The 18,540-nt window shown below is 36.3% G+C and overlaps 1 protein-coding gene across 2 annotated transcripts; it reads right to left on the bottom strand.

Moving 5' to 3' along the window:
• Positions 1-11,378: 11,378 nt before the first annotated feature.
• Positions 11,379-18,532, bottom strand: LOC586451 (omega-amidase NIT2). Of its 2 annotated transcripts, none has more exons than XM_030990272.1 (9): positions 18,342-18,532; positions 17,126-17,247; positions 16,304-16,424; positions 15,306-15,394; positions 15,025-15,118; positions 14,018-14,092; positions 13,427-13,505; positions 12,748-12,846; positions 11,379-12,199 (listed from the first exon to the last, which is right to left on the bottom strand). In XM_030990272.1, exons 1-9 carry the CDS (start codon positions 18,358-18,360, stop codon positions 12,049-12,051), a joined length of 849 nt encoding a protein of 282 aa, XP_030846132.1. In that variant the 5' UTR covers positions 18,361-18,532; the 3' UTR covers positions 11,379-12,048. The 2 variants fall into 2 exon arrangements, with proteins under 2 accessions (XP_030846132.1, XP_030846133.1); XM_030990273.1 differs by having other exon boundaries at positions 17,126-17,244.
• Between the last annotated feature and the right edge of the window lie 8 nt (positions 18,533-18,540).

The following is an 18,540-nucleotide window of genomic DNA, read 5'->3' as shown; positions in this document are numbered from 1 at the left end:
GTTGATCATATAGCATGTAAGTAATGGTGTGTAATGCAAGGTTCTAGAGTCATCAAAATCATCATAGATTTGGCAGAGTCTTGGTAAAGTAACAGTCACTTACACAGATAGATGTATATGGACAACACACATGGTGTCGGGGCTAGTACTACCCTGATTTCCTTATCTTTCTATGCTCATTACTCAGCCAGTATACCTTTTTTCCAAAATTGTTTGGCACATGACATTTATTTGTAATCTTGATCATTCAGTGTAAGTTTCGTTAGATTTTGTGAGAATTCATTTTCTATTTTTACCAGAACTCAAGTTTATCTTTAACTGGTTCTATTGATAACAACAAATATATATGATTAAATTAAAATGAACAAAGGCAAGATCATTGTGAAACTTTTTCTCTGATATTTCTTATTCAATTTGGGGATTAAAAAAAAGATTTTTATATCCCTATGGTTCCTTTGTAAATTATGTACAAAATAACCAACCTTTCATGAATAGACATATACAAATGTATGGGTCGACTGGGGTGTTTTACATATACATTATGTGCACCTGTAATATAAGAATATACTAAATATATGTACAGATATAATTTCAGAGCTGGAAAAATGTTTTTTTTTAGATGCCAAAATTAATCTCCCAAGGTTTGATTGTTACAAACTGTTCCAATTTTTATTTCATCAAGAGGCAAACATTTTCCTTCAAATGTCAAGGAAACGATGTCCTACAGTTCCCTATTTATACCAGACCTGATAATTATATTGATTAATTGATAAGAATTGTATCAAGGAAAGCAAAATGAGTTATTTCGCTAACAGTAATATTACAAGTAATCACTTACAGTAATGTACTATTGTACTTGCATTGTATGCTCATTTGTTTCATAATAATAATAATAATATGGACATTTATTATTTATTATGCATACATGTATTTTGCCATGTTGAAGCATTGCCAAGATTTATAGTCAAATATAAAACTTTATTACGTTCCAATGTATGGGTCTTTTCAAATTTTCCATCACACTCTTTGGACACTTGTTCTAATCGAAATATGTAAAATTTATGAATTCCTCAACAGTAACAGCTTTTTGGCAATTTTTCTATCAACATATTTTAGGACATTTTCTTTGAACCAAAAAAAAAAAAGACAACAAATGACTAGACACATCTTATCAATGTTTCATAATTTATTTCTATTTCATCAATATTTATGTAAAAACTGTTAACAATCTTTGCAGTTCAAGTTAAATTGCATTTGTAAATTACAACATACATGTACCATAGTTCTGATTTCACTGGCAGTGGCAAGTACCGGTATTACAAAAAGTACCCGGTAATAAGCTACTTGTAGATAAATGTCATTGACAAAATGGTAGTACGGTAATACATTTTACGTAATGAATGAAATCAAATTAAACAGAGAAGAATATAATTTATTTGGCAGTTTTGGTATGAATTTGTTGTTAGGTTTCTCTTTGAAATTTGTATTGTTCTAAACTGATGCTATGCAGACCATGAGCAGTGTTGCTAGTACTACCTAGTATTAGTATTAACAAAGTTTTGAACAGCAATATATTTTTCGGGGAAGTGGAAAATAAACTAAAAGCAACAATATTGATGATTTGATTGGAAGGAGTTTGCACAGTTGATGAAACTCAATAAGACATGTTGAATATAATAAGGTAAAATATGATGAAGGAGAGTGGAAGAGTAAGGAGAAAACAACAGGGGAAGAGGAGACACGAGAACAAAAAACGTGTGTGATGAGAGAGAGAGAGAGATAGACAGATAATAGAGAGAGAGAGAGAGAAATAGAGAAAAAAGGGAAGAGTTAAATGAGTGACATGAATCTACAAACAGATGGTAACTTTAATAAACAAGATGCAAGAAATCACATAACTTGGGCTTAACAAAACTCGTCTTGATGACGTGCTGAAATTAAAAAAAAATTAAAAAAAACATGGAAAATTGCAATTAGTGTTTTCAAGTTCACCAACAGCATAAATATAAATTAATTGCGCAGAAAAATCACACCCGAACAGTCTCATAGAGGTCTGAAATAAATGTTTTGCAAAAAATAATCAAGAAATAGCAAATTTGAATGCCTTTTGAATCAGCAAAATGGCTATTTTTACCATAGTTGGCGCTAGTCTTTTTCAAGGAAATCTTGTTAAAATCCAATCAAACTAATTAGCGGATTAAATTAATTGCGGAGAAAAATCACACCTGAACAGTCTCATAGAGGTCTGAAATAAACATTTTGCAAAAAAAGAATCAAGAAATAGCAACTTTGAATCAGCAAAATGGACTATTTACCATAGTTGGCGCTAGTCTTTTTCAAGGAAATCTTGTTAAAATCCAATTAAACTAATTAGCGTATTATCTCATCAACGGGTGTACGGAATTTGGAGAACAAAGGTGTTTTCTCATCAGCAACTTCATCACAATTATTTGGTATAGTTAGTTTTCTCTGCCAAAGATGGGACTACGAAACTTTTTTTTTAGATGGTTAACTGGCCCTTGCCCCACAGTCTAAAATATATATATAATCATTTACCAAATATATCAATTTGTAGGCGGTTTCCCGGCAAAATTTGGATCATCACGTATTAGTCCAAACATATTCTTTCACATGCTTCCATTTCATTTTTTGAGAGGAGGGCGTTTCCAAAAACTGGTCTTTACGTTTAAACACAGTGAGGAGATGTAACATTTTGAATTCCAGCTGAAAAGCTGAACAATGTTAAAAGCAGTTTTCATCGACTTTAATGGCACGTACAAGCACTACAAACCGTTATATAGATTCAAAGATTAACTATAATAGACCACAACGTAGGCCCGCCCAAACGGAATTAGATACCAATAATTTGTTCACTATTAGGTAGATGATCCATTGCATTGTGCAAGGATCTAACTAAGTCCATGCTCACACCCCTGTGGATTATCAGTATACGATACAGACACAATTCACTCTGTCTAATCTAAGATAGTTATGATACATCAAGTAATAACAAAGGAATGAATGGTAATAAAAATATGAATAGTGTAAGTTATGCAAATGTGTTGCTCTGAAATCTTTCCCATTGTAGTATATATCTGTGTATCAATAAGATTTTCAATATTTTGACATAATTTGGGAATGCACTATTGGTTTATTAGTTGAAGTTATAAAATGACTGCATTTTGTAACTGTCTTCTGTTGTAAAAAATATCACAAATTAATGATTTTTAAAAATGGTTTTAGTTATTTTATATGACAGATATAGTAAGACAAACAGAATTCGGCATTTGATCTGAAAATTAGAATTTTGATTTCAAAAGTTGTTATATAAAGATATGGACATAAATATTTTGTGGTACCCGCATCGATGTTTTTATCAATCCACCTTTTTTCCAAATCTTTTTATATGAAATACCATGATCAAATATCCTAATTTTTACCCTACTAAAAAAAACATAAATGCAAACATACCACAACTATATTCCAGTCATATAAAGTTACTCCCTCACGTACAACCATCCCAAAATATGACCCGCTTTTCTCCTTTCTTTAAATTTTAGTAAATTTGTTCGACAACCATATAATTGAATTTCCTAGATTTTCCTAGCTACTGTATTGTGACACGAATTATTACGACGACGTCATAAAACGTGGAGCCATCGCATCGAAAGACATAATCCGAAAACGGCGCGTTCGGAATTACTTCGGATTTGATGGAGTTGTTAATTCGTGTTTAATATAGTAACACAGGGCGTAATCAGTGTGAGCGGCTTATGATTTTCTGAAAAATAGGGTGTGTTTAATGGTGGCCTGGATTTCGGGATATGGTAGCAAATGTATCTGTGAGGTATTCATTGTGGGTGGTAGAATTGTTTTAAAGGATATCAGAAGTACCAAATATATACAACAAAATCAGTGTTGCCGTTTTTGTTTTTCATTGTTTTTGGTAATGCTTTTGGTTTTGTTTTTAATAAGTAATCAAAGCGTTAAGTGGATAATGTTATGTTAATTCAAACCAAGTCTCGTAAACTTTACGTAGGAATTTGCATAATAAAATGCAACACATGTCAAACCCCCAAGCACCTCCCCTATCTCTTTTTCTCCCCCTCCCCCCCCCCCCCCCCCCCCCCCTCTCCCTCTCTCTCTTTCTCTCTCTTCTCTCTCTCTCTTTCTCTCTCTTTCTCTCTCTCTCTCTCTTTCTCTCTCACTTGCTCTCAAAAGTAACTGAACCAAAATACATATTATTGAAAATTGTCACCAATGTGTTAAAACAGGTTAAACATTTGCTAACAATGATCTATTTAAATAATGATTGTTAATTAATAAAATATAATTGTAAATTCACATCGCGCAATTTAGTATTGTATTGTATTATTTATTCGGCACTTTCATGAAATATAACAATAAAACAATATAATCATGGTAATTACAAAATTAGAATGACAAAAACTATGCAAATACAAATTTTTGTAGCAATATTCTGAGTGCAAAAGATCATGCGGCCAGGGAAGAAGAGAGCAAACCTAATCACTGTAACCGTAAAGGTCCCTCCGCTCAACCAACTGATGCACTCAGAAGACTGGTAAAAATATAGCATAAGTACGATCAAATAGGTGGAGAAAAAAAAGAATGCAGAAACAAAAGCATAAATTACAGTAATAATTCATGTTCAATAATTATACAGTATAAGGAAATGAAATTCAGACCGGCCTCAAACTTTGGTAGGCTTGTCGGGCACAATTGGAGAATAAATGGGTTATTTCCTACTGTAAACATGGATGTGGAAAGGTTTCCTGAAATGGGTGAGTTTTTAAAAAATAATTTAGAAATTTTTTGAAGATGTTTTAAGAGAGAGAGAGGAGGAAGAGAAGAGAGAGAAGAGAGAGAAGAGAGAGAAGAGAGAAGAGAGAGAAGAGAGAGAAGAGAGAGAAGAGAGAGAGAGAGAGAGAGAGAGAGAGAGAGAGAGAGAGAGAGAGAGAGAGAGAGAGAGAGAGAGAGAGAGAGAGAGAGAGAGAGAGAGAGAGAAGCTTTAATGATGCTATTCCGCCTCGAAGAAAACTGATATTGCATTTAACGAATTAGTTCCGAGGTGCGGAGAAGAAGAATTGAAGGGGGCGAAGAAGCGACGCATATTTCTGAACTAGATAGCGATTACTGAAGAACACATAGGCAGTGAATTGTTTTTTGGACCATTATGAAAGGCCAAGCACGGATCCAGATGAATACAAAAAAATTGGGGTGGGGGCTGGGGCTGGGCTTAAAGTTCTTAATCATTTTCTACATGTGCCTCGCTTGATGCCATTGCGACAAAGAATTGTTTAGGAGACCTGAGGAAATTGGAGGGGCGTTAGACCCCCCCCCCCCCATTATAACCGCTTATGGGAAAGACTGATATAAATGTATATCAGGGGGAGTAATACAGACCAGGACAGACCAGAACAGAATAGAAAAATAGTTCTACGAAGATAATATCGCAGAAGATATATATTTCACCGTCCGGCTTGCATAGATAGGCTTACAGAAATGTTGCTACCAGTGACATACTACTACTACCATACATGGGGGCAGTGGCGGATCCAGGGGGAGCCCTCCCCCCCCCCGAAAAAAGAGTGCTCACTACCACCCCTCCCCCCCCCCCCTCTTATTCGGCCGGTCGGCTGAGTCGCCGCTAAATATTTTCTGGTTTCTAGGGCCCCCTCCCTCGCCGCTCGCCCGTGCATGGGGGCATCAAAGAAATGCAAGAATGGACGCCCTCGCTTATTTGTACACTCTCCGTCAACATAATAGCAATATAGCCTAAACTTTTGCGTATAGAGTGGGTCTGGACATAGAAGGGCCACTGACATCATGAAATGGGGGGGGGGGGGCATCAGTTTTACGAGGTATATGATAATGTGAACAAGACGATTGATTAGGAGAAACCTTTCAAAAACATGTCAAAAAGCTTTTATTTACTCAGAGTCACTAATGCTACACACACTCAAGAAAGAAAGATTATCGAGATTCGAGACTCCCCACCCCCCCCCCCCTCCCCCCTCTGTAAGCAAGCCTACTGTATATAATGCTATTATGTTGTTAAATTCTGGAGAGAGATTTGTGTATTATATTTTGTAAAGCGCATTGATCAAGTCATTGTATAAGTGCGCTTTATAAGTATTTATTATTATTATAATATGCAAGGGTCGTCTTTTAATTTTTGTCAACATTATTTTCCTCTCTTACTCTGTCTCTACCCCCCTCTTACCTCTCTTTCACCTTTTTTTCTTCAGCATTTCGGCTGTGGAGCACGTGCCCATTCCCCCTGTGGCCAAACCTCTAAGAACCTGAGCTTACTGCATCTGCCTCCTCCCATTAAAGACAGAATATATTTGAGAGAGACCAGTGGTTTTTTCTTGACACATCAATGTTGGTGAATTTCATCGTCAATTACAAATGAAACTATGAAGAAAGAATCCATCCTTCATGGTCAATTGAAAGGGCGATTTGTGGATTAGAGGCCGGTAGTCTATGCACGTGGATTTCAATGTAAATCGTTTTTTCAATTGCTCCTCACCGCACACCGTAGGGAGTTGGTAGTAATATTTCGTAATATCTTTTCAGGAACGTGGTGGCATAATTATGTCACTGTGATAAACAGAAAGGGTAGATAGGTAATTAAAGGATGATATAATTATGCCGTTGAGTAAAAATGTAAAAGTAAAATAGATAAGATTAAAGTGTAGGCCGGTCAGATGACATGTAATTTAATAACTGAAATATTTTGGACAAGACCAATGACCTGAGTCGGTCTGTTGATCTCTTTTTATTTTCTAAATTAGGTTATGGCTATAGAAATTAATGAATCGTTAATTGTTTATTTTAAGAAGAAATATAAAACTTGAAGGCAGCCAGGGGCGCAAATACCCCAATTAAAAACAGGGGTTAAAGATGCCATAAAAACCATGAATTAAGTATTTATTCTTTATCTGATTAGAGTGATAAGAATTGACGAATCGGGCGACTGTCCCCTGGATAATTTTTCCCTTGTCCCTGGACAACTTGCAAAGAAAAATCATCCAAAGAGCTAATAAACCTAGGGCGATTGTCTTGGGGGTCATTATCCAGAGGTAATCTTGTGCATTCTTTTTTAAAATTTTGTGTGAGAAGAAGTAATGTGGTACTAGAGTCATAAAGTCGATATAGTGTGGGATAAAATGATTTGGACTTGAAATAAATATATTTTTCCTTTATCTGATCAGAGTGATCGGTATTGACGAATCGGGCGACTATCACCTGGACAGCTATCCCCTTGTCCCTGGACAACTTGCACAAAATATCATCCAAAGGGCTAATAAACTTTAATAGCCAGGGTGATTGTCTTGGGGTCAGAGGTAATCGTGTGTGCAATTTTTATTCTTCAACTTGTGAAAAGATAATCATGAGGTATACTTAATAAGTCGATGCAGTGCATGCGAGACGAAATGATTTTGGACTTTGCAAACAAAGACAAACTTTTTATACAGTGACATTTTAACTCATTCAGGGTTAACTTTCTCATGAAAAATAATCAAAGTCTCCATTCACATCAAATTAATGTAAACGGGAGAAGCCGTGAGTTTTAGTGATCTTATCAATTTTTTTTAAATTTATGTTTATTGAAAGCCCAAAACGGAATAATAAAACAAGGATAACAAATAGATATTGACATATGTATTCAATGGTATTAATTTAAGAGAGTTTACAGACAAGAGATAAGCGTGGGGGGGGGGGGGTAATTAATTGTAAACAATTGATTATTTGTCACAATTCTATATTTGTAAACTGGTCTATGAGAAGTGACAAATCGTTGGTCTGAATATAATTTCCTTGTTGTTTCCCAAAAGCCATCGAGAAAAGGTCAAACGACGAAGAAAGATCACAAGTTTGCTCCACAAAAAGAATTTATTACGGCAAACAATTTGTGTTTACAAGCTCTCCGTTTTTAGAAGGGCCATGCCATATTTATATAGCATCTATTTTTGTTTTACGTATGATTGTTGGCAGAGAAATGCCTGGTTGAATTTAATGAAATGCTCCTGCAAAGATTCGATGTGCACACGGACTCGGGAGTTTAACCTCTTAATATATGTATTGAAGATCTTTTGTTCTTGGAATAGGGGATAGAGAGAACGGCCATGTCAGATTTATAATATAGGGTCTGTTTTTGTTTTACGTGTAATTGTCCTACAAAGGTTTGATGCGCACACATGATCTTCACCAATTAATATTGAAGATCTTTGGTTTTAGGAATACAGGGTCAAACAATAAAGTAGTACGAACGTACACCATTCATGCGTGGAAATAAATCAAAATCAAAACCAGAGAATACTTGTACAAGTATTGCTTCAGAGCATAAAATCATAAACATAATCTTTATATTTCATCCTACAAGTACCTGAGTATATACAATTTTTAATTTCAAATCAGAACACAGAAAGGCGATTTCAAGTTTCAAAAATATAATTTATTTGTTTCGGACATTATTAATTTTCAAGATAGAATCGAGTAATGTCAAATGGAACAAGTAAAAACATTGAGATTAGTAATAAAATGTTCCTCATAAGATGTATCCACGACTGGTGTTTATACAGAGGAGTGGTGTCATTTGAATTGCACAAGTGATTAAAAAATGGGGGCAGCCACAAAAATATTTCATATGAAACAATATTTATGTATTTCAAAAGAAAGGGGATCAAGTTTACACGTAATACCAAGTGTTGGTACCAGTCAAAGTGGTCTCAAAAGAAAACTTAATTAGGTGGTCTGTCGTAGACAGATCACCTATTGATTTCGTCAGAATTTTCTTTCTTATTTATTTATTTATTCTTTATTTTTATTTCTCCCCTTTTTTTGTTCCTATTTTAACTCACGATCAGTTGTCTTAATTTCTTTCAATTTTGGCACAGTCATTGGTTATTGTCATGAGACGTGACAGGAACAATTTCAAGGTCACCAAATTATCGTGACGTCATCCAGGCGCCATTTTGTGAAATCACATTATCCATCATATCTTCATGATGCGTACTCAAAGTTTATTCATATTCATATCACACATACTTCAGGTCAAGGGTCAACAGGTCGTGTCATCAAAGGTCAAACAAAGGTCATGACGCGCACAAACGCGCGCGTCAAAGTTTTAAATTGCTCGAAATCACTTAACTGTCAAAAGAGAGTACGAATCAGGTCATTTTAAGCATTTCAAAATTTTCCGTCTGTACGTGTCCCCGCGCGCGTTGTGCGCGCGTAAAAGGTCAAATTCAAAATGTTTACATGATTTGGATTCCTCTTACCGTAATTAACAATTTACATTAATTTCAGTAATTCTTGACCTTTTATAAGGCCATGAGCGCGCGTCAAAGTTCAAAATCCGCGCGTTCTGCTATGGGCAATATAATGCACATTTGATCAAAAACATGCCATTTTAAAAATCGTAATAGCTCTTCAAATAGTCCATCGACCCCCAATTTTTATATCATGGTTCGAAAAAGTACGAGTTGGAGATATGATTTCATACCACCTTGACTCGTACAAAGTGAAACAAAGTCATCATATTGGCATCTAAACTAAAAAAAAAGTATTTTGTTGATGACGTCATTTTTGTCTTTATTTAATTGAGATTATCTCGCTTAATGGTGATCGATTTTCTCCCAAATTTTGAAATGTTGTAGCTGAGATAATTTTCTACAAGAAATATGACATTTATTATTCATTTGGATGACGTCATCATAGTGAAATATTCAATTAAAGGCGGCAATGCATTATTTGGCTAATTTGCGTGTTATGTCTATGGGAGGTCACTTTTTTCAAAACATGAATCTGCATGACAATGTGTTTTGACCAGTATCTCGGTTGTTATTCAACAGTTTTCTCCCAAATTTTAGTATGTTGTACCTGAGATGATATGTTTTCTAAATCATTTTTCCGATAAGATGTCAGAATCACGCTCATGATCATGATCATGATCATCATCATTATAATGATGATAATCATCCTCATCAACATCATCATGATCATCATCACCATTACTATCATGATCATCACCATTACTATCATGATCATCATGATCATCATGATCATGATCATCATCGTTTACATGTCTATATAATTTCTCCCATTCTCAAATCTATCATAAGAAGTGAAGACAGACCACTTAATTCGTCACCATGACGAATTAAATTTTCTAGTTTTGTTTTTAATTTTGGGACAGGCCAACTGATACTTATCTACAAAGAGAGTCTTCGACAAAAATATTGTACTGTAACTCCTAGTATTGAGATTGACTGCATGATCTGCATGTGAACGATACATTCTTTAGAAAATTAGTCATGAAATATGGTTACTTTTAATGTAATAAAAAGGCTGAGAGTTTACTAAGAAGAGTCCCTTAAACTATAGATAGTTTGTTTTCAACCTCTAAGCTACACAAAAAAGGGATATATGTTTTTGCCACAAACCACTAAGTAAAATACGATGTTAATGCCTGTGATAACCATAAACAAAATTTTGACGAATAAGAGATAAATAAGGCAAATTAATGGCATGATCTCTTACAAGCACATTCTATCAGGGTAATGTAAAATTTGCAACATGATACCTTCAAAGAGTACTGCAAAGGCAATCATAAGAAATGAAGCCAAAATTTTAAAAGATATTTGGCTGTGAGATACTATTTCCCCCAATACAATCACTTCATTCTGTGAGTATATACATGTACATGTAATTACCCAAATTTCAGCAAATACAAAGTATAAACTTATAAATAGCAATCCATAACCATCTTCACAGGAAATAAACGATAATGATAACTTCACCCTCCCAAACTTTTTCTTCTTTTTCACTCTCTCTCTCTCTCTCTCTCTCTCTCTCTACAAATACCCACAACACAACCTACCCTGCCCATTTGACCCCTTTTAGGATTATTGGGCAATCCCCTGCAACAATTGCTCTATTGAGGAATTTCCTTCACTACCAGTAACTAAACTCCAAACAGCAAATCCCAGACCAGACACCATACATAACCCTAACCGTAAATTTTACCCTGAAATCAACTGGTAAACTAAAACCTACCCTACCTCTTTAGAGAAATTAAAGCCAGATCAAATGCCACCAGAGCAAGTGGAGCACGACCCCATACATATACATATAATACTGAGTGTAATCTGTTTAACAACTTATAATCGTAACAAAATTTTCAAAAAATACCGTAACTTAACAGCATTAACAAAAAGACACTGACCAAAAATCAAAGAAAATCAAAGAAAATAAAGACAACAGCATAACAGGATGTAAAAGGCTACATTTTATGAGAAAAAAAGAAATATGTTCTAAATTCAATAGAGCCTCCTTTTTTTTGGGGGGGGGGGGGGGGGGCACTGACCCCAATTATATCTATAGTACAACAGTTCAACAAAATTGTAATTTTTTAATCATGGGACACACCCTACCTCCATAAAATATGGTACAAAATATGGTTTCAATAATAAAATACACTAAAGACTTGTTCAGATATGCCATAAAAAAGCCGCCACAGATTTTTTTACAAGTAAATGAATGGTAACTGTGCGCAAAAAACGACTTTCATGTATTCACTGATGCACAATGATTGCACTGCCGATTAACTTCTCACTCGTGTCCTTGATTTCATATTGGTCTTGTCTTCTGACATATGTCGGGTACAGTGGAAACTCATTATAAGGTGCTCTGATACAGTCGAACATACTTTAGCGACCACCTGTATAGAAAGACCACCTGTCTACAAAGACCACATATTTCATGTTTCCCTTGAAAATGTATTCTCATTGAAACATGTACTATAGGAATCTGAACATAAAAAATACCTGACTATAAAGACCACGTTTCTTGTCTCCCTTGGGTGGTCTTTATAGACAGGTTTCACTGTATCATAACAAGATACCTGGTATAACAAGGTTATTTTCATCGTCCCAATGACCTCATTGTAATGAGCTTAAATTGTATCCGATATCATATCCGAAATAAATTTTGATAGATTTGTGAACACTTGTTGCCAATTTACTTCTCGCTCACATCCTTAACTTCATAGAGATCTGGTCTTTTCTGATGCATGACGGGTATCTGGGTACGCATCTTCTCAACGGCGTTAATGTCGATATCTGCGTAGACGATCTCCTCCCCTGCTCCTGCCTTTCCTATCGGTTCTCCCCTGGAAGGTTGAAAAGTGTGGAAAGAATTTGTTGGATAGAAAAGAGCATTAAAGGGGAAATCCATCATTTTGTAATTGTTTTTTGTCAAAATGTTGTGAACAGAGTCGTGATCGTGCAGTAATTTCAGACTTATCTTGCTCCCGGAGCAACTTTCTGCTGGACGACACGGTACAGCAGCACGAAATGAACCGGAAGCAACCAAGTCACCAAGCTATCCCAGGGTGCATTTGAAATGGAGGCATGGCGATAGCGAGAATTAATGCAAAGTCATTGTGAATATGGGTACTTCACATAAGATGATGTCATCAAGTCGATTGCCAGCTTTTAGGGCGACAATTAACTTCCGATTTTCAAAGCTTTAGATTTCAAGTTTTAAACGAGCCGTTTCTCCTCTGACAGACACTAAAATAGCATAAATTGATATCATAGTAGTCTATGGCTTCTAAGCTTTCCATTGATATTTAATTCATCTATTTCACTTCCTACAAGGTCTATAGGTCGTCGGTCGGCAGTGTGAGAAATCCCTCAGATTTTCTACGAGACTCACCATGGGTTGACCGCTGTGCTGTGTCCCCAGGCCACGTAGCCTGCACCTTCGTCTCTGGCGGGGGATGCGGTAGCAACGTAGAGTTCATTGTCAAGGGCCCTGAGTAAAAGCAAAGAAATGAGATGGACTAATGAGGTGTTGTGGTCGAGTGGATACGTCGCCGGACTGTCGATCACAAGGTCCGCGGTTCGAGTCCCGCCGCTGCACTAATGTCCTTTGGCAAGACATTGATCTATATTTGCCACACTCCACCCAGGGGAAGTAAATGGGTACCTGGTAGGAATTTATTCCTTGAAACGCAGCGCGCGTAACAGCTGCAATGCTAAAGCCAGGGTAATTATGCTGCATTATTGTAGAGCGCTTAGAGACTTCTCACAAATTAAGTGTTAGGCGCTATATAAGCACAGTAATTATTATTTAATCGATGATCCTTCATACTACATGTGAATGCGCTGGCAATAATTACTGCAGGTATTATTTTATCAAAGAGAGGGATGCAATTGGGTTTTAAATAAGTTTTAGAGTTAGGGTTAAACGTAGTGGTTGGTCCAGGGTCGAGGAAGGGCAAGTGGTCTATGCTGGAAAGTGACAGTGGAAAAAGAAACATTGTTGTGAAGCATGCGCATGTGTTGTATAATCAGATAAATTTACTATAGAAAGGGGGCGAACATGGTCTTACCTTGCTCGTTGGAGGAGTTCCCAATGGGCGGGGCCCGTTGTCATATTGAAGGCTCCTGGATATAGCAGTAGGTGGCAGCCTAGAGAGGTCAAAGGTTAAAAGTAAAAGAATTATTACCGAAAAGGTCAAATAAGGAGTAGGATCTTTACCACTCATTCAGAGTAAGAGTAATATTGTTCACATTACATGAAATTTTAAAGATAGCATACTATGCCTACTGACTTTTTTTTTTTCACTCCACTTTTGCAGACTTTGGACTAAGCTTGAGCCTAACTCCAAACCAAATGCCAGCTTTGATTCTTTGATTTCTGTCAGTAGAATATAAGCACTACAATTTGAACAAATAGAATGTTTTGACAATATAAGTTATGTTGCATAAAAGTAAAAATATTTCTAAGTAGAAATTCAGTGACACATAAAACATATAGATGAACAGCAGTGTAATTTAAAAAAATCAATAAAGAGAGAGCCTTAGTTTGAAGACAAACTCTATAATACAATGCTTTCTGGTCGAATTCACCCCGGAGCTGTTGTTATTGTGCAGGATTTTGCATCATTAAAAATATAAGTTTCAGCGCTGTTTCGTTTTACCTCTCTTGCAATACAGTTGAGCCAACTCTGCAAATCTCATGTCGTAGCAGATTCCAACACCAACTTTTACATTTTCTGCAACAATAAAAAGATGAAAGCACTTTGTCATGACATGTTCAATTTCAGAGCATTAAAAAATGTTTTAGGTAAAACAAAGTTCAAGCTTATCTGCCATAGTTTACAGGAGGGATTAGAGTGCTCTGCAAGGTCACTGGACAGGTGGTTATCTCATCAACTCAGCTCTCAGTTAACATAAGAAAAAGAGGATCATGGGGGACCAATGGTCACCGATTAGGCTTTGGTTGTTATATAGAGGGCGCAAGTAGCTACAAGTAGTGCAGTGGGCCTTTAAGAAACAAAGTGAAAGATAAGAAGAAAATAGAAAATGAAGAAAAGAAACAAGAAGTAAAAAACATCAAGAAGTGTGAATAAAAGAAAGAGATAATATTCAACAAATATGTGATTAAATGAGAGAGTTATTGCTAAAACAATGATAATGATTAATTAATGAGAAAGGGGAAGAAAGAGAGAGAGAGAGAGAGAGAGAGAGAGAGAGAGAGGAGATAGGAAGAAAGTTAGGGAAATATCAATACCATCTATAGACATCATTGCAATTACTATGAAATACATGTAACATGCAATAAAGAAAATCCAAAGAGAGCATAGAAAGAGGAGAGAGTAAGACAGAGGGATAGAAGGAGGAAATGAGAAAGGGAGAGAGAGAGAGAGAGAGAGAGTGAGAGAGAGAGAAGGAGAAATGAAGAAAGTTAGGGAAATATCAATACGATCTGTAGATGTCAGAATATTGAGGGGGGAAAAATGGTGATTCATTTTTTTAACACAGTGATTGGCTTTCATGCCTCATAAATCAGGAATCTTTCACACCCTGATATTGAAAAACTTTCAACAACATTCCTATTTGGGTGGCTAGTCTAATCAGGAAATACCACATACATATCTGTTGGCAATGTGAACACAACAAAAGAAATCACTAAACTCCATTATACCTGCAGTGAAAGTCGTCAAGTCTGATCCCGGACTGAGAACATCCGATTCTTTGAACGTAATACCTCCTGGCACATCGATGTCAAAGAGATGGATCTGTTGAGGAATAGACAATAAAGAAACAGTTACTATAAATTAAAAAGGGGGTTAATATATATACTTCAACGCAGAGTTGATGCCCTTTTGGCTCCAAATACATTATACGGAAGAATCAAGGAACATGATATTTTTAGATATTTTTAATGAAATGTGTGGAACATTCAAATGGACTAGACTCTCTTACCTTTCTGTGTTTAGCAATGCAGGTTCCTGTTGGATCGAAGACAGTGCACGTGTTGTAGACCTTACCATCAGATTCCTCCGGTATGGAACCTGTTAGGAAAAAGTAAGAAAATTATGAAGATCTTTAAGGAATGACAAATATGAAGCAGAAAGTAAATAGAAAAGGAGAACAACAGACACAAGCATATATATGCATAGCAAGGGGGTCTGGGGGGGGGGGGCAAGTGCTGTACCATTTTCAATCTTTTGATATCCCCCCCCCCCCCCTTTATCTAAATTTTCAAAAAGTGGGAAAATGTGTAACAAATAAATGTAAATGCTTTAATAGTGAGATTGTAATTATAAGTGCATGAGAGTATAATCATCAGTTTCAATACTATTATGCACCTTCCTATACTCCATTGTAGTATGGATGGTCAGTACATGTACGCATGTCTATGTGCTTCCTCACAAAATGTCTGCATATGTTTCATGAGTCGTTTGGGCCTTTGGTCCTATATCCAATTGTTCCTTTAAAATAAATGGTAATAACCAATGAAACAGGGCACCCGTTGCATAAAAATTACGATGGTAACTTGCACGTTAAGAAGCCATTGCAGGATTCGTATACGAGTAGGGGGAAACCCTGGTGTAATGGTCCATCTGCATACCCCAACCAGGCCGAGTATACAGCATCTGCAAGAATCTTCAGTATTGAAGGAGGCAGATTATCTTGAAGAAGAAGAAGAATAAGAACTTCCATGGAAACCTTGACTTGATTGGCTGTCGAGTGATGTTGCCATGTAGTTACCTTTGATAGCAAAGTTACCATTAATGGTAAGTTTTATGCAATGAGACCTTGATCTTATGCCAAATACCTTGATACGTATCTCCTTAAAAAGATGTTACTGTATGTACTTTAGAGTTTGGGCCCTATATTCTTTTGGTCCTTGCAGGACATGAGACAGATGGAATGTATACTGAACCAATGAAACAGAGATATGTTGATTTGATACATACCTCCTACCACAAATATCTTGTGTTCTTTGGCAGCTGCAGCTAGTGTTTGACTGGAGTTGCCTGGGATGTTCTCTGCATATTCCCGGAAGAACTGGGTGCCGTAAGGACAGTTGAAACATTCCTGAAATATAAGATTTCAATTAAAAAATGGTCGGTAAGGTTAGCATTTTTCTGTTTGTCATGTATGGTCGATTGCAAAATAACATCTTGAAGAAGTTGCAGTGGTTATTGACATGCAGGCCATCAAGCAATACCATGTGCTAGTTCAGGGTTTACTTTTTATTTTAATCAACAATTAGTTTAAATATGGTCATATCAGGGGAATTCTTAGTGGCTACATTCCATTCCATATCACAAGAATCACTTTTGGTCTACTGAAAGAAATTCACACCAATTTTGATTCATGTCAAGATCTACTACTCACACATTGGATAGTTCCATAAGTTGATTATGAAACTATCCATATTAGAAAGTGGATAAATAAACATATATGGCCACTTTTTGGCAATGTGATGTAGTACCAAACAGGACATACCTCACCATAACTCTAATCCTAAATCTAACATAATTACTCCTAAACCTGACTAAACCTCATTTACAACTTAACTTTAACCCTTTATCCTTGACTAAATGCCTATGAATTAAACCTGGAAAAAACAATGCATCACTGTTTGTATGGGCCACTCACATTATCAAGATTAACCATTAACCATGAAGAAAAAAAAAAACATTGATTTAAAAAAATTGTCTCTTAGTTGCAGTGAGCATTAGAGAACTCTGTGAAATCGAAAGGGTTTTAAAACGTGATTGGTCAGTACTTACAGGGAGGGTAACGATCTTAGCTCCGGCCTGGGCAGCCTCACCGATCATCCTCACAGCTCGACTCAGGTTCTCACTCTTGTTGGCAGATACGGCCATCTGCACAAGGGCCAGCTTCAATACTGCTTGTTAGAAAAGTGCAAGGTGTAAAGAAAGTGGGAGATAATAATGATTTACACAGATACTCGGACAGATGAAATAATGAGGAAAACTTCGGTATATGGCTAGAGCACCCATGTCTGTGCTAACACGATTCTGACAAAACAAAACATGCAACCAAAAACAAAATGTCAGTCTCTATTATAGCAATAAGTATTTATTCATAAAAAAAAACAAGTACAAACTCAATGGTGAACATTTCTAATTTGTGTAATTTTAATCACAAGCCTTGATAGACTATTCTTACTTAGTTAAGTGAATAAATGGATAGACATAGGAACCTTTGTTTTTGCATTGTCAAAATGACACCACTGCCTTTTCTTGTGAAAATGATGACATTTTCTGCATATTCTAATACTCTCTAGAATGTGACGAATAAGACGAGATCAAGTCTCAGGCAGTTAGGCCTTACGGGTACAAGGTTCTTTTGTTCAAATTATAGGGCTCCCCTTCATTGAAAATAAAAGTGCTTAACTGCGCTGTCCGTCCTGTAGTACTAGGCTGTAGGCCTACTTAGTTATAGCGAAGAAGAACTTAGAAGAAGAAAAGGGGGTCCAACGTCTATGACTATTATAAAATATTAAAGGGGGTGAAGCATGACTAGACTACGTTCCCGTCGCCTGACTCGGGGCCCAATCGGGTTTGATTGCGGACAATGCGACCGCAGTATTCAGGTGCGTGCAACATACGAGAAACTGCAAGAAGCGTGAGGAGAACTTCGGTCTGTTTCGTGAATGCTAGCGCGCGCTGACCGTTACTCAAGTCCATTTGTTACGTGCAGTAATTGTCCAAAAGAAGTCGTAGATGGCGTTAACCATGCCATGCTACACCCCCTTTAACAGTTAGATCTCCACAGGCCACAGTGCTGAAAACACATAAATTATTACCCTATCATGAATCATCCGATTATTATCAATATAGATCTAGACTAGTGTACATCAACAACAACAAAATCATTCATTAATATCACATTCAAAATTCACAGTTCGATCTCAATGTTTTCAATTTCAGCAGTGTGTAATCATCTAGCCTAGTCCTACTCCTAGATCTAGAGGTTTACCTGATTTTGAAGAAGACATATCCAATAAAATTTCAGAACTTTACTTCGGGCGATTGTAATGTCAACTAACTACAAATCTGCTTAATTAAAGTCCCTCCTGATCCTGGCTGTAAATGTACAGTGTATTTCTAGGTCGATCTAGTCTCAGCTCATATGCAGCTACAGTGCAGTTCTTTGATGTTTGGCGTGCAGTTTTTTG

Source organism: Strongylocentrotus purpuratus, unplaced genomic scaffold, assembly GCF_000002235.5.
Source record: "Strongylocentrotus purpuratus isolate Spur 01 unplaced genomic scaffold, Spur_5.0 spur5_scaffold_19, whole genome shotgun sequence".
Lineage (NCBI taxonomy): Eukaryota > Metazoa > Echinodermata > Echinoidea > Camarodonta > Strongylocentrotidae > Strongylocentrotus > Strongylocentrotus purpuratus.
Note: the sequence above shows the minus strand (reverse complement) of the source record. Positions and strands in the feature narration are given on the sequence as shown.

Bases quoted from the DNA above. Each gene is read 5' to 3' on its own strand.
- LOC586451 (XM_030990272.1), bottom strand. The intron at 14,093-15,024 runs GTATAATGGAGT...TTATTGTTGCAG, and splicing joins CTTGACGACTTTCACTGCAG to AAAATGTAAAAGTTGGTGTT. The intron at 13,506-14,017 runs GTAAAACGAAAC...TGACCTCTCTAG, and splicing joins TCAACTGTATTGCAAGAGAG to GCTGCCACCTACTGCTATAT.